This window comes from Thermobia domestica, chromosome 13, assembly GCF_964235325.1.
Source record: "Thermobia domestica chromosome 13, izTheDome1.hap1.1, whole genome shotgun sequence".
In the NCBI taxonomy this organism is placed as follows: domain Eukaryota; kingdom Metazoa; phylum Arthropoda; class Insecta; order Zygentoma; family Lepismatidae; genus Thermobia; species Thermobia domestica.
In genome coordinates this window covers 161,151,865-161,168,546 of record NC_137466.1, presented here as the reverse complement: position 1 = coordinate 161,168,546, position 16,682 = coordinate 161,151,865, and the positions used below count along the sequence as shown (strand labels likewise).

The window sequence follows — 16,682 nt, the reverse complement described above, 5'->3', positions numbered from 1 at the left end:
AAATATATTATAGGTTTTAAGTTGATCTAGAATCAGAGGCGGCTTACGAGATCAGTCACATGGATAAATATTAAAGTTTTATCGCTTCAAACAAAAGGATGAAAACTTATCTAATGCTAATTCTTGTATACAACAGTTGGTAACTTTCTTCTCTAAAACTTTAAATTTTATCCAATGTGACTTCTCCCATGAGCCACACTTGTAGTAGTCCTATCTCACAACTAGCGTCGAAGAGACAGAAATATAATGCAACTAATTTCAAGTACCATAACAGATTAAGTGTTAATAGTTACAAGGTACATTTCTGTCGGTACAAGCTACGGTAAAATTCACTACACAAATGAGTTTCCGAGAAAATTGGATATGAATTTGATGTATCACTTGTACCTACCCCATTTGAAAAACCGAAAGTTGAATCCAATATGGCGGCCAGGGTCGGTAACATGTGTCAGAGAAGTAGTACTTGATCTAATTTGTTTTGCCTATGCCCCTATTTATGACCAGTTACATTTAAAGAAACTAAAAGCAACTTTGTGTTCAAGCATTATTGTAGTGTATGATTGAATTCTGGATATATGAAGGCTCATAAATATGCAAATTATGCGGCTCATAAATAGGCCACTAAAATTAGTACAATACACATTAGGCCGCGGATAACTTTGCATTTGAATTAGTTTTACATGAATCCCGAGGGGACACTTCGCGAATGTACCTTGTTAGATCATTGCCACTTTCCGAAGAAAAGAAATAGAAGTTAGTAGGGCATCTGAATTATTTTTATTCTTTCCCATCGCAATTAATTTAAGCAATTTTTCATGTTTTTCCTTTGTTAACATATCCAAAATTCTGGTATTGGTTTTCCTTACTTTCCATGGCTAAGTAAATTTTCCCTGACCGATATTGCAAACACTATCATTTATAGTAAGGTTTAGAAAACGATTTTTTTTCTTTAAATCGAACTTTATCATCCAGACAGTCGTCAAAGGCTCTCCTTTTTATTTTTTAGTATAAGCTTACTTTCCGGCTGTAAACCTTTCCAAACAATAATTACCAACTAATGATAACTTTAATATCTTCGCATTTTCAATGTTCTTATAAATAAATAAGTAACGTGATTATAATTGGTTTATCTTCTTGATAATATACAATCAACAAATCTAACTTATTTTTTCAGTAACATTTGAATTTTATTATTTATTTTTTTTTTTCGAAGTTTTAATACCTTTTGGAGCTGCTCAAACTACTATATTTCTAAAGATAATTTTCCTTTTCACCCCTTTTTCTTATCTTCTTTTCAAATCTGTCTTGATACTTTTTTTTGTGATCTTGATATTTTCTATGGGCAGCTAACAATAATTCTTTCTGTGAAATATAGTAGATTTCCCTGATTTTCAGATTATTTTGAAGCATATTCCTGTCTTTTAAGGTCAGTGTAAACCCCGATCTCAGACTTTCAATCAATTTACGCCATATACTAACCCTGGCCTCAGACTTCCAAACAATTTATGCCATCTTCACCGATGTGCCTGCTCCAAGATTTTGTATTCCGAAATTTTTGCAATAAATATTTATACAATTCCGAAAGAGAAGGGAGATCTTTAATAATGTCGTTTTTATGCTTCTACGAACAAATAAAACTTCTTGCTAATACTTCGTTAGATCATTAGTAGCAGTTTATCTCGAGGGTTTTTTATTTACCGCATTTACGCGATTCTAAGACCCATTTTTTTTTTGCTTCCAAAATCAAGGCGCGTCTTAGATTTGAGTTATGGAAATTTAGGCCAGATTAGATAGTTTTTTGCCAAAAATTGCTACATACTGGTATAATATAATAATATGATACCGATAATGGAGTGCTATAAAACTGACGTAAGCGAGTGTTGCACCATAATTACATTAGGAAAAAAGGGTACCAGCAGATGCACATGAATATACCGTAAATTCCAGCAGTAAGTTTAATGTTTCTTTATTTTTCCATAACATTTGTTTTTCCACGTTTATTAACATTTTTTTTTTTTCATTCTTTACAATCAATGCAGTGTAGGTTTTTTCATTTTTGCCAAGGGTGCGTCTTACATTTGAGGGCGTCTTGAATTCGGTAAATACGGTATATGAATTTTCAAAATACTTACTTTCTATTTAAAAAGATACACAAATTAGTTTCTATTAATTGTAAGTAAGTAAACAAGGATACAGAGTATTAAACTCGCTATAGAAAATGAGACTAAATGAACGGTAATACTAGTAGTCAGAAACTTTGAATCCAAAAATACAATTCTAAACTTACTTCGAATATTTTATCATACGATAAATTTCTATTTTCTTGTTTGATTTTAATATTCAATAGCACTAAAACATGTTTTCAATCCTCAGTCGTGTTTAGCCATGTACATGTAGTTAGCTAAATGTATTCTACTAGTACGACCTAGATTACTGAAAAAGCTTTTAAATCGAACGTTGTTATTACGCTAAATAATCTGCACTTGATAAGCGAGACAAGCAAGATAGTGAGAAGCAAACAAGCATGATATGGAATTTTTACGCTACTGATTTTATTTACGTTGAATCATAAAGTGAAGAAAGGAATGACTGCTTGTACTTTAGTGTCTCTTTACAGCACCGAAGACAGATGAGATGTGAACCTAGAGGTCACGGGAATCTCATCCGAAATAGAAACCAGCCTTCTGTCACCAAAGGCGAGAAATCTAATCATCTAGTTACGAGGGAGGTTTTAAAGGAAAAATATTTTCCTTAAGATACGTATAAGCAGAAACATTTTTTTCATTCAAAATTACATAAACTTGTTTAATACGGTATATTTTATCAAGAACTCAGCTTCACGTTAAAAACCTCCAATAACTAAATAATAATATTAAAAAAGTTTTTTTTTTAACTTCCCATTATTATGCCCTTTAGGCTAAAGGAAACGGGTGATTAATGAAACTGAATAAACTTCGAAGAATCGCTGGAATGAAAATGTGGAAGGAAATTAGAGAACCACGTAAAAACCCACACGAAAACATGTTAATAATAATAATTTAGAAAGCTCCTACAATCATTATACACTACTTCCTTGCTATAGCTAATTGCTACTGAAACTATACAAATTATCTACATTTCGTGAGCGCAATCTTCAGTTTGATTTATGCTACAATCCTAACTAAAGAGAACATTTTCGACAAAATAATACCATTTAATGTCCAAACTTACCAGCGGAAATAAGCATTATTTGATTTTGATTTCATTTTGTCTAGATACGTAGATTTCCTCGAAGTAAACACATTATAGTTTTTGCGGCTTGTATACGATCTAGAAGGTTTATTCCGTCTACTTCCGAAAACATCACTTACTGGTCCTAACCATTTCAAAGCGTGATTCTCGGACTTCAAAAAATGACATAAAATATCTACCTTAACGCCCTACAACTATTTCTGTATGTTAAAGACGGATGAAACATGAAAGACCTTTTTTTTTTTTTTTTTAAAAAAAAAAAAAAAGATAGTTCAGGGATTTGTCTTGCAGAAAAAGAAACACGTGTGCGCACTCTTACCATTGTACCTTTTACTCACTACTTCCCAGTGCATACTTAGTGATCCTATTGTTTGTCGCTTTCACTGTACTCTGATAATACTCCTCAAAGTTATCCGCTGGCTGGTACTGCTAGTTTGAAATACACAAAAATGGATTCTAATCATATTATTTTATTCCGGTCCTTTAAATACAACTAAATTGTGGTAAAATAATTGATGGAATGAGGAAGCATGAGAAGAAAGAGAACTTTTAAAGAACTCACGGACGATATGTCAATGACAAACCCTCATAATCGAAGAACAAATCAGGTACCTTTGCACTAAACGTAAACATTCCATTATTGAGTATTTACTTGTGAAATTAAAGATCATTTCAGTGAGCGTATTGGCACCAAGTTCGGATTCAAAATTTTCTACACTATTGTTACCCCTCACCACTAAAAAAGAACACAGGTTTGAACACAGCAAATAAAAATTTCGTCGAAAATTGTCCTCTTGCCTTTGTACCAGAAAGCCATTACGAAATAATGAAGACAAAACATTTGCTATTATTCGAATTACCTCTGATGGTGGTTGGTAAACCTCGTCTGATGATTTTTTGCCACATAAACACACACTCCCACGTTGTTTGGCCTGTAAATCACATACACATACCTCTAAGCCCTCTTTCTGCACACTTCCTAATGCATCATTTTTCTTGGATTCGCCGCATACACATGGGCCTTCTGAGCCAAGGACTGATAACAGTGATTGGTCCAGTTGCGCTGACAAATCTAACTCTTCCTGGATCTTTATCCCAATGTCCTCAGCTGAAAACAAAATTCAGTATTGTTACTTTTCTGGTAAATAAATAAATAATAAAAGAATGTTATTTGTAAAATAATGGTTTATATTTGAGCTAAGCTACTAAAGCAGCATTTAACAAGAAATACTCTAATACTCGAACCCAATAATTATTATTTTTCCCTTGAGTGTGTGTATAATGTTGGCTCTGATTTTCGTTATGTCTCGTAAGACGCATTGGACAATGAACTACAACACAGACAATGTAACACGAAACTACTAAACGTCAACCACTTTAATACACTGAATCATTTTATATTTGCAAATCGAATTTAAAATTACATTGGTACTTCTACAATTGCTACTGTTGTTACAATAGTGTATCTTTTAAGTTTATACCATTGACACAAAGTCATTTACAGTGTTATTCTATAGGTTATCACGACGTTTAATAAAGTTTTTAGAAAATTAAGCTTTTTATTAAGTATTACACATCTTTTCGCTGTAAAGGGGTAGATAAGTTTTTCTCTTTTGAAGCAAGAAAGAAGCAACAATACTCCACTAACTTGACAATTTTAAATTTCAAAGCTTTGTTTTGAAAAGAAAGAAAGGAAAAAATAACATTGCGACTACTAAAATCAAGCCTGAAAAATGATACCATACTGGACGAAACTAAGTGCACGATCCTTTCTGTAGGGTCTTTCACACATACATTCACGGTTATAATAAAACTATTTTCATTCTTATATTATGTAGTGTAAAAAAAAAAAAAAAAAAAAAAAAAAAAAAAAAAAAAAAAAAAAAAAAAGGCGGAAAAAATTCTTTGTGCATACTCGCTTGTTTAGTGCTTATTACCAGGGGACAGTCGGATGATTTGGGAGAAGGAGTGGGGGGAGATAGAAGTGTTTAAAAGAAAAGGAAAAAAAATAACGTCGCATTGGAATGTTTAAACAGAGTGTTCATATATTTGAATACTCATAATTACACAGACCCCCCCCCACACACACATAAAACAAAATAAAATAAAATAAAAGTTCTGTGCAGCAAAGCCAGGGTATGAATTCGATCTATTTTGTTATACAGAATTCAAATTTCGAAACCCCAGAAAGATCGACCTTGTCATTTTTTTTTTCTTCCCTTTTTGGTTATGGTCGAAAAACTTGAGCGATTTTGGGTAGGGAGGATACGTGTAATACAGCCTTGCAAAAAAGTTCTGTGCAGCTAGCCCCAGGCTATATATTCGATGTGTTTTGTTACAAAGAATCCAAATTTCAAAACCCCAGGACGATTTACCGTTTCAATTCCTTTTTATGGGCGAAAAACTTGAGCGATTTTGAATAGGGAGAATACATGTAATACAGCTCTGAAAAAAAAACCTGTGCAGCTGACTTCAGGTTATGGATTCGATATATTTTGTTATACAGAATCCAAATTTCGAAACCCTAGAACGACTGAAAGTGTCAATTTTGTTTTATGGGCAAAAATGCGTGTCCTCTCTATTCAAAATCAATCAAATTTTTCGCACAAAAAAAAAAAAAAAAAAAAAAAAAAAAAAAAAAAAAAAAAAAAAAAAAAAAACGTCCTGGGGTTTTGAAAGTTGGATTCTGTGTAACAAAATACTTCGAATTCATATCATGGAGACCACTGCACAAAATTTTTGTGTTTTTGTATTGCTGTGTTACGTGAATCCTTTCTATCCAAAATCGCTCAAGTTTTTCGACCATAACAAAAAATTGACCCAGTCAATCGTCCTGGGGTCTGCTGCACAGAACTTTTATTTTGTGTGTGTGTGTGGCTGTGTTATTAAATCATGTAAGATTAGAGATATTTCTAACACTAGTTCACTCAGTAATTACTTATAAAATACATGTTAATTCAAATGAATTACTATAATTAATTTGCAAAATTCGGATAATAGTGTTACTTTATTGACCCCAAGAAGTTATTAGTTGGATAGTTTGTTTCTACCCTCACATTTAGTTTCGTTAAGAAAAAAAAATGTTTGTATTTAGTATGTGTTAATCAAAATATTATTATTTTTATAGTTATGCTTATCACGTCACCATGACGACACATTACTGCATAATGTGGCAGGAGTAGGGATACAATTCAGTTTAATAGCTTTTGCTAATATTTCTGATTTAGGTTTAATTTACCAAATTCTAGTAAATTGAATAGTTTTTTCAGTTTTAGAAGTATTTCTCCGTGTTTTAACTATTTTTGTTTACAACAGCTAAACTAGTTTATAAGAATCGAATAAAATGTAGGATTATTTTCTATATTAAATCCCATGTGTTTAAGTGGGTGTCGCCCTATTTACACACATGCAACCCCCTCTAGCGAGCGAAGAAGGAAGCAAATTTGGTATACGATTACGAATTACTCGAAGAAGTGTGTAAAGACGTAAATTTTGTAGGAATAAAGTAAAAAATTTAGGTTTTCCCAGATATATGAAAGTCAAGTTGCAATCATTCTTTTGACAGTTTGATCATATATCAAGTAGTTATTTACTTCATATATATATATATATTATTATTACTAAAATACAGTGGCTGCAATTCCTTCTTGAAAGGCAAGTTCGTCAATGTTGTAAACTAGTGAATCAAACCCATAGTGAAAATAATTTGATTCGACTTTTCATCTATAGTCAGTATTTATTGTGAAATTTGAAACATAATACCAAATTCAAATATGTATTTTGGGATACGCACTAAGTTTTCCTGGTAGTTTGTCACGTATAGCCATGAGCAGCTAAAATATTTCACAGCCTTCCAGTTTCCAGAGTCAATGCTAAATGTTTGTTCAATTTGTAATACTTTACTCTATAATTCGTGGCATCTGTAAACTAAAAAATACTACAACAGAATTAATGTCTTTGACTACTTCATCTGATCTAAACCGAATATATGAGGCAATAAAGGATTTCAAAAGGTCTAAATTTACGTATAACATATTCCCAGAAAAACGTGTTTACTAATAAATGTTGAATACTGTTATATTTAAAATACAAATTCATATTATGGGTTATCTAAAAGGGGAATAAGTTAAAACACTAAACAATCATTTCTTCTGAAATTCTAATTGCAATTTATTCCTTACTCGGTAATTTCTTTTGATAATTACAGAATGGCATATTATTTCTTTGCTGTATAAAATAATTACTTCGATTTCTGATGAGCAGAAACATGTTTATTTTCCAGTTAAAGTGGCCAAAGTTTATTAATTTTATTTATATAGAATTATTTGTTTAAGGAACGAAAGTAAATAATTGATTTCTTCGGCATAATGAAAATATGTGAAATTTCAATGTGAGTTGAGTTGATTTGAGTTTGACGTCCCGTTCAGCAGCGAGGCTATATGAGACGTGGACCGACACCGAACCACATGAGCTCCCGCCAGGAATCGAAACCGGGTCTCCTACGCCAAAGGCGCGTACGCTAACCAGTTAGCCACGAAGGCGCTCAATTTCAATGTAAGTGTAAATGAATTGATGATTCATTGGATAACTGAAATACATTTTAATTTAATGTATAATAATGTATTATGCACTGAATGTATGTAAAATAATGTAAAAATGTAAGATAATTTATTTAAGAATTGGCCGCTGCAAAGTATATTAGTACTTCTGATTAGTATAGAATTTTATATCTGATAAATACTTATTTTTTGTGCAATTTATTACTGAATGAAATTTATGGATTTTTAATACACCAGCAAAGAAAGGTAAATATGCTGTACTATTTCTGAATTATTCTGTAAAAGTATTAATGTACTGAAAAGAATAGTGTTTGTTTACTAATATTAATTATTTTCAATTTTGCTTTCATGATATCTGGTGAAAAAAGTACAAATAGCCAATCTTATTGGTTCTGATAAAATATGACTATCTAAATAAACATAAACCTTCGAATCACGTGTTTAGTTTTTTCAGAAATACTGAATAAATTTTAAATGGCAAATTAGGCATTTTAAACATGTCTCTTTCTTTTCTTAACAGCAATAGGGAGACCATCAGGCTTATATTTAACATTAATTAAATTATTTATTGAAGTTTCGAGGTTAATTTGGCAAATTAGCTTCAATTTTCTTCCAAAAACTTTAAGTGGGTGATGATTCCTTCTTCCTTCCCCAAGATTTCCCACACTGGATTATTTATACAGACGATATAAAACTATGGACGATAATGTGCAATCTTGTCCTAAAATCAGTAGCATAGATATAATTTTCTATTCCTATTTCATATTCCAGCGGATATTATTGTCATGCTATGGCAGTGGTATACGCAAGAGAGATATGCCTGGGGTTTAACCAACTGTTGACAAATATACTACGAAAAATATACATTTACTATATTACGATATACAAAAATTCTGAAACAATATGAACTTCGAAGCTTGAAACCTGCCCTCCCTCCCCCGGCTTGAAGAAATTCTGCGTATGCCACAATGTGATGCTACTGCTATTGCTATATACAATAAATAAATAAATAAATAACAATTAATATACAAAAAGAAAACAAGTAACTGCATCAAAAGTAAATTGTAGGCTAAGCTGTTTCGACTAACTTTCAGCAATTTCATTACTGTTGTTTTATCTTTATATGTATTTTGCTTTTGTATTTTACTGATTTGTATCATGTGCGAAGCAAAGAAGGTAATGATATATAATATATATATATATATTCTAGCATACAAAGCGAACTGTAGCTACTATTTATAATCTCTAAACTGACCTTCTTCGTACATAATTTCACCTTGTTTGTACATGATCTCAGTTTCTTCGGCCATACCTAGACCTATCTTGTGCTCAAGTTTATTCTTCTCTTCCAAGCATTCCGTCAACTTTGCCTTCAGTTCAGCGATTTCAGCTTTTAATTTCTCAAGTTCAGCACGGTGCTTCTTCTCTATTTCATCAAATGACCTCTCATATTCATCACTGAGCGTTTGGACTTCAAGCTGACTGACTCTCTGCACTGATTCTAAGCCTTCTTTCATTAATTTCTCCAGTTTTTTCTCGTATTCGTCTCGTAACGCCGCTTTCTCTTCTTCACATTGTTGCTTCAGTTTCTGGATAAGTGCTTCGTTCTCTTCCATCATTTTTTGCATTTGTAACTTATGAGACTGAACTAACTGATCCATTTCGGTATCAGCTTCTGTATTTCGACGATTTAGTTCGTCCTCGTGCATGGCTTGCAGTTTCTTAATATTTTCGTTGTGTTTGTCTTGCATAGTCTTAATATCTCGCTCATAGCATTCCTTCAAAGCAGCTAAATTTTCGTTATTTTTTCTATTCAACTCTTCTAATTCAGCCGCACATGCTTCTTTTAATTTAGCCTTTTCCTCCTCATGTTTGGCCTTCATGTCCGCAATTTCTTTGGCATGAGACTCATTTAACTCGGCAAGTTTTCCCTTGAGAGCTCCAACTTCCTCGGCATGAGCATCTTTAAGCTTTTCGATTTCATTAGCGTGAGCTGCCTTCAACGCTGCCAACTCGTCCTTCAGTCTCTGGTTTTCTTTATTCAAAGCATCTATCTGGTCATGATACTTCTGTTCGATTTCTCTGAGCTCTCTCGAATGCCGATCAGCAAGCTCGCTTTGCAAAGAGTCTAGGTTCCCTTTCATCGCTGCAGCATGCTTCTCAGCCATCTCTTTTAGACGTGCTTCACTCTCTTCTTGAAGTGCTTTCAATTTTGACTGGGCATCATTCAATTTACTATTCGCGTCCGTAAGTTTATCAGTCAAAGCTGAAATATTTAATACAGAATGAAATTACTATGTATTATATATTTTTTTATTTTTTTTCTGTTCAAAGATACAATAGTACTAAATATTTATTACTTAAAAATGTAAGTTTTTCATTTTTTGCGTCTGTAAATCATCACTATTTGTTTATTTATTTGGTTTTTAAAGTTCAACGCCTCTGTTCAGTACCGAAGCTATAGAAGACGCACACTTTCAGTTTAATGTGGATTTCAATCACCGTAATGCATTCAATTTTCAATTGTGTCTCACCAGGAATCATACCTGGGATCAAGTGCACCAGAAGTGCATGCGCTAGCCACTAGACCAGTGGGAAGGGTCATCATCACTATTTGAGGCAGTTAAGCCCTATAATAAATATCACAATCACAATTCTCATTATATTGTATGTAGAGATCATGATACGATAAAAACTATTGGATTTTCGAATTTAAGCCATTTTAAGATTTTATCATTGTACTCAATCACTCGAAAGTAAAATAAATTATTAAAATTTCCTGTAACGGTCTCGTAAACAAAACATAATAGTATTACGCAAACGACGTAAAGAAAATGTGAATAAATATTTATATATTAAAATGCTAGAAAAGTTTATGTTTGTGGCCAATCTTTTCGTATTAGTTCTAATTGAATATTAAAAAAAAAAAATGGCCACTATTTTTTTATTACATTTTTAGGGGCACACTGGAAGTGTTGAATTTTTTTAAAAAAGTAAACACAATATCTCTCTAAGATGTAGTATCTCTCTAAGATGTTTGTTTCATGGCCAAATGATAATGAAAAACGAAGGATCACCATTTCTCCAGTCTATTAAGATGAATCTTTATTGTTTGGAGTGTTTTGCTGAATGAACACCATATATAACTGGCATTATAATTAATTGTGTGTGTAATGTATTTGCTTATTACATACTGCATGCAAGAAGAAATAAAACACTGATCATACATGAATTAGAAGCTCCAACCGGAAGTAGGCTCAAATCTTGCAAACAGTGAGAGATGTTGAAAAAATAATCGAAAAAAACTTTCCTTTATGATACCCCTTGCCGATTTTGATCAAGACGTATTTTGTTTGTGTCTGTAAAGGGACATGTACAGATGTTGTGAGAAATGACAAGGAGATTCATGCTCATATGTGAATGATGCGCTGTGTAGAGAACGCAGGTTCAGCTAGTATATGTTAAAATAGTAAAAGAAGTCTGAGACATTTTTTTTGAAAGTACGTATTTTCTATTTATTTATTTATTTATTTTTTAATTAACTTGAGAAACAGGTCCCTATATGTTGGAAAAACAATGTAATGAAAGTAATAGTTTTACTAACAATTATGCTATACTTAATCTGACGAAATCAACTACTGTAATTAATAAAACACTCACTAACAAATTCTTACCTGATACTTCTGAAGTTTTGGCATCTAGTTCTTTTTTAAGAGCATCATTTTCAGCTCTTAGTTGTTTCAACTGAGCTTCTAAAGCGGCGTTCTTTTCTTTCTCTGCATCCAAAGCACTTGTTAACTTCATTACTTTCGCTTCCATATCGGCAGCAACACCTTCTAATGCCTGCGATGACAAAAGTCGCTTATTCATATCCTCTACTCTTTGCGCCAACATACTTAACTGTTCCTGACGCTGCTTATCTAATTCTTGCAGTTGATTTTCTAAGTCTTTCACTTTCGCCCGCTCTTTCTCTAGTAAGTCATTTAACTCCTTTATTTTCTTGTCTCTTTCGGCAACATCTTTTGGTCCTCCTAAAGCTAATTCGGCTTTTAACCTGTTTACTTCCTCTTGTTCTTGATCTAAACTATCCTGCAAACGCTTTAACTCTGCCTTTAACCTATCATTTTCACCTTGCGCTTTGCTTAATTCATCCTGAACTTGTTTTATCTCTTCTCTACATTTCTTCATAGCATCTTGCCCAGCACTTGATTGTCTTCTGGCGGCTATTCTTTCAGCCTCCAAATCATCTCTGGCTATACCAAGCTCATTTTGAAGCCTATTAACATCCTTTTCAAGATCAGCCACATATTTGAGTTTCTCTTGTAGTTGGTTCTGTACGTCAGCGAGATTCTTTTCTGCAGTTGCAAGTTTCTCATTGGCACTCTGTAGCTCAGACTTCAGTTTAGCTACCAAGTTACCCATGTCACCTGCTTCTTTAAGCTCATTTTTCAATTCTGCTATTTCTTTATCCTTTGCTGCCAACTGAGACTTCAAATCTTCTATCTGCTGTTTTAAATCTTCAATTACTTTATCCCTCTCATCTTCCGTAGCTGACAATCTTCGTTCCTTCTCGACAAGCTGACTTGTTAGATTATCTATTTCCTTGTAGGCTCTGATTTTTTCCTGTTTTCCGCACGTGCATTCTTCTCGCAAAATTTTGTTCTCCTCAGTTAATTGTTCGATTTGTTTTAACAGTTCGTCTCTCGTTGAGCCTGCTCCTGGTTCCCCTTCTTCTCCTAACATGGATTTAATTGTTTTCTGTAATTGGTCTTTCAGCATGGATACCTCATGCTCCAGAATAGGCAACATGGCTAATTTCTCCTCGCAACGAGTGTGCTCGACTGCTATTCGCTGCAAGTCGATATCTGATCCAAAACTCTACAACAAAAATAAAATAAAGACACATTAGAAATGAACAAATTTAAGATTTGTTTAACATTTGTATCACATTCACTGTTCTGCTGGTAACATGTTACAAGAAAATAATTTTAGTTTAATATCCTCTAAAATACGTGTTTCATTGTTACCACATTTAATGCATTTGTTTATTTGCAATATAGACTTTCTCGAAATTTTAACTTATTTCAATTCACCGTAGGAGTGGAAATTATCAAGATTTATGGAAACAAATCTCTGTATGCTATGCGCGTGATACGACTACTTACAATTGCGCATCACGTTTGCTTTTAACTTACCTTGTATGTCCAAATAAATACATCTTATGAAAAGGAAATTCAATGAAGTTTTCTATTAGTTTCGTACTGAAATTTAATTATCAAAATAATTATGATCTGTACCTTGAAGTTAGAAACTAAAACAAAGAGCTGGTTATTTTCTTTGTAATGACATTTTATAATGCGATTTAAAATTACACTCTGCTCAGTGTTACCTTAAGTACAATTGAAAACAGACTCAGTATAGACATATTTAAAGGAAGACTAATACTAATAAACATTTTCATAAACAGTATATGTAGTATGTTTAGAAATTTGGTGACCGAAGTCCAGGAACTGATCCCTTATATTAAATAGAAGTGGGTTAAAAAACACCTCCTTTCATAGCAGTGGTGTCCTCCCCGGATGTGCAAGTCCTGTATCAACGCCCAAGAAAAAATTGGGAGAAAAACATTGTAAATTTAATTAATTGCTAGAATTCAGACTCCCCCCCCCCCCCGTTTCTTTCGAATAAAAGAGATAATCAAATGCTACGATGCATGACTAGTCACAGGGAGGGAGTTAAGACAAACAAGTCATTTACAACATTTTGTTGTAGCTTCACTATGAGACTAACATTGTGCATACAGTTCATTACTCCCACCTATGCCTACACGATCCAATGATCCAAGCCACTGTTTCCAATCTCAACGACTTCAGTTGAGATGAGGAGTTTTCAGCGTTACCAGGTCTACAAATTTATCTCTAGATCTACGGATTTTTCCTAACAACAGGAAGTACAAGATTTTTTTGTTATAGCTATATTATTATTATTATTATTATTATTATTATTGATAAATACACTGTTCAATACAGACGTTTAAGTTCCAATCGAGTCACTGCTGAAATAAGACACACGGTGAAAAGAAATGATGACATTTTTCTTTTTCTTTTTTTTTTTTTTTTTATTGTTTCAATAAAACTTTTGTTCGAAAGCTCGCGTGCTGTAAGAAAAAAAATACCTGAAAGTTAAGCTACAACACACTTTTCCATTTTGCCTTTTCCTTTCCATCCTTCTTTCTCGTTTATCTGATGGAGCAAAATCAAAATGTGAGGAAGCTACACTACTTGAACACAGAGAAGATTATATTATATTTTTTGAGCAGTTAGTGAAAGTGAAGATTTGGATAATTTTACTGCAATGTCAGCTACGAGATTTGCTAACTTCCTAAGAAAACTCGAAATAAATAAATAAATAAATAAAGTTTTTCGGTAAGTTACTTGCCTTCTCATCATAGGTAAAACTAGAAGAACAGAGGGCAGCTCTCTAGAACACTGCCCCAACCCCAGAATTCCATTGGACCATAAATAAGGCTTTTTCAATTCTCAGAAATAAGAGTTCGTGTCTCCCCATTAGTAAAATATCCTAGTAACAAAGATGCTTCTCAGATATATTGTTCAACGTACTGCAGTCTAGAAACGTTGACAGTTTGTACTCCAGTAATAAAATTACTGAATTTCAAAACTAACGGCAAAAGGAAACGGAGAATTTTGAAATAAAATGGTCCTGTTGATGAAGTTGTATAAGACGAGGAGGTGATTTAAATAAAAAGAAGAAACTTAAATAATGAATCGCAGAAGATCATTGCCGGAGAGTGAGCTTAGAATCACTGATCATATCAGGAATTAGATAACAATTAAGTTTATATTGTTTGAAAAACTGAAGCATTTTGATTTCCTAAACCCATCTAAACGGATGTAATTCAGCAAAAGAAAAAACTTTTAAAAAAAAAAAATCATGAAGAAAGTCTTTTTAAATTTATTTATACCTCGAAATGAACTATAGATGTGGTGTGCTTCCAATGAGAACCAGCAACATACCTATAGATTGGGTTCCGAATTTTGAAACCCCACCATCCCGCCTTCAACAATATAAACATTTACCACATTAGATATAGTATCAAAAAAATGTGAAACGATATGAAATGAGCTTGAAAACTCCTCTTCCTTCATGATGAGTTTCTGGTACGATAATGATGAGGGAACGGATAAACTGCTCTTTCAGATCAGTAATTATTTGATGGATATAAATCTGGAAATATAGAAATTAGCCCCGCTGATTGCTATAATACCTTCTACAAGGTCATCTGTCGAAAGCTCATTCTCGTCATTAGAGAGGATCAATATGTTCTGCTGCACTTCTTAGACTGAGCACCGAATGACTAATTTAAGCCTCATTTCTTTCTAGAAAGAACCGCTTTTCTAAGTTGCGAGGAGATAATAAATCATAATTCTATTTTAAGAAACACTGATTGGCATGTTCCTACAGAAATTAAGACGACTCGAACTAGAATTCAAGTTATTATTAGTAAATAGATTCTATTGTTGATTTTCAGTTTCAATTTTTAAATAATTATGCGAGGGCTGTCCAGGAAGTAACAGAGATCTTGAAATAAAAAAAGTAACAGAATGAACAACGCCATGCAAATTAACGCACTTATCATACCATGGCGCAAGTTTTTCAATACCGTCGCGGTAGAAATCTGCCGCCTGCGATTTCAACCACTGGTTTATACCGGCATCCATTTTGACGTCGGTATCAATGCGTTGTGTAGCAAGCCATATCTTCACTGCTGGGAATCGTGAAACAACGATTTGCGCGAATTTTGACGTCGATTTGCTACGTCACTTCATCAGACACAAGGCTAGGACTACCACTGCGGTCCGCATCATGAACATTGGAATGGCCATTTTTAAAATCAATGCACCATTGCTTCACTCGGCCTTTACTCATTATTCCATGTCCATATAGAGTTCTGCAGGGACCGAAACAGACGGTACCAGGTCCTTGCTATACGGTGGATGCTTTAAAATCTTCTAGCCACGTTTTTGTAATTTCTAACGGATCGTTAAGGATGTATGTAACTTAGTTTAGCGTTGTGAGTGTAGTATCGACACTCTTTCCTTTGACCAGTTCTGGTCTTTTTTTTAAATTACTAAGTCCATTCGCGCTAACTGTTGACAATACAGGACTGAGTCGACCGTTTTGCCTGACGACAGCAGCTCGTGATGCACGTTGCCCTTTTGATCAAATCAAATGCACAATATAACCTTCCTGGTGTCAGTATAGGCTTTGCCACAGATTATGAGCTTTTCCCTTTGACCACGATTATTATCGTACATTGTTTTCCTAGGTTATTAACTTTTCATCACTCGTGATCAATCACTTCAGAAATGATTGGAGTTCGTTACGTTTCAGTAGAGATTCAAAGATAGAAATTCAATCGAGTAAAGATTTTTGAATGCTCATGTGGCACCCACACGTCAAATGTCTTTTGTAGCCAGCTTTCACCAAATGCTTTAATGCTGTTCTTTGGCGATGTCATGACTGCTTGCTCGATTTTTGATAAAATATTGTCCAGTTTTACTGTGAATGTTTACCTACTGTGAAGTGCAACTGGAACATCAAAATTTCCAGAACGAAAGCGACTGAACCATCTTTTGGTTGTTGCTTTTGGTAATGTATCTTGCCCATAAGCAGCAGAAATGTTTCCACGGGTCTGCACAGCATTTAGAGAAAGTTCCCTCACTTTCACGGCGCAATACCTTACGTATGATTATAAGAATTCCAGCCCTTGTTGCATATCTAATAGCGTCTACTATCAATTGTTCAATGACGTTAGGCCTGACACGCTACGACTCACACCCGCTCAGATTCTGTACACTAACGTCATCTCGT

The 16,682-nt window shown here is 33.6% G+C and overlaps 1 protein-coding gene across 2 annotated transcripts in view; it reads right to left on the bottom strand.

Annotated features, from left to right (window-relative positions):
* Positions 1–16,682, bottom strand: part of LOC145668685 (uncharacterized) — a 742,633-nt gene that overhangs the window by 53,265 nt on the left and 672,686 nt on the right. The window contains exons 45-47 of one of the 2 annotated variants that reach the window (XM_081736754.1): positions 11,465–12,668; positions 9,046–10,056; positions 4,092–4,339 (exon numbers count right to left, since the gene is read on the bottom strand). In XM_081736754.1, the coding sequence (XP_081592880.1) occupies positions 4,092–4,339; positions 9,046–10,056; positions 11,465–12,668 (2,463 nt within the window). The remainder of the gene's footprint in view (positions 1–4,091; positions 4,340–9,045; positions 10,057–11,464; positions 12,669–16,682) is intronic. The other variant, XM_081736755.1, reaches the window with a different exon arrangement.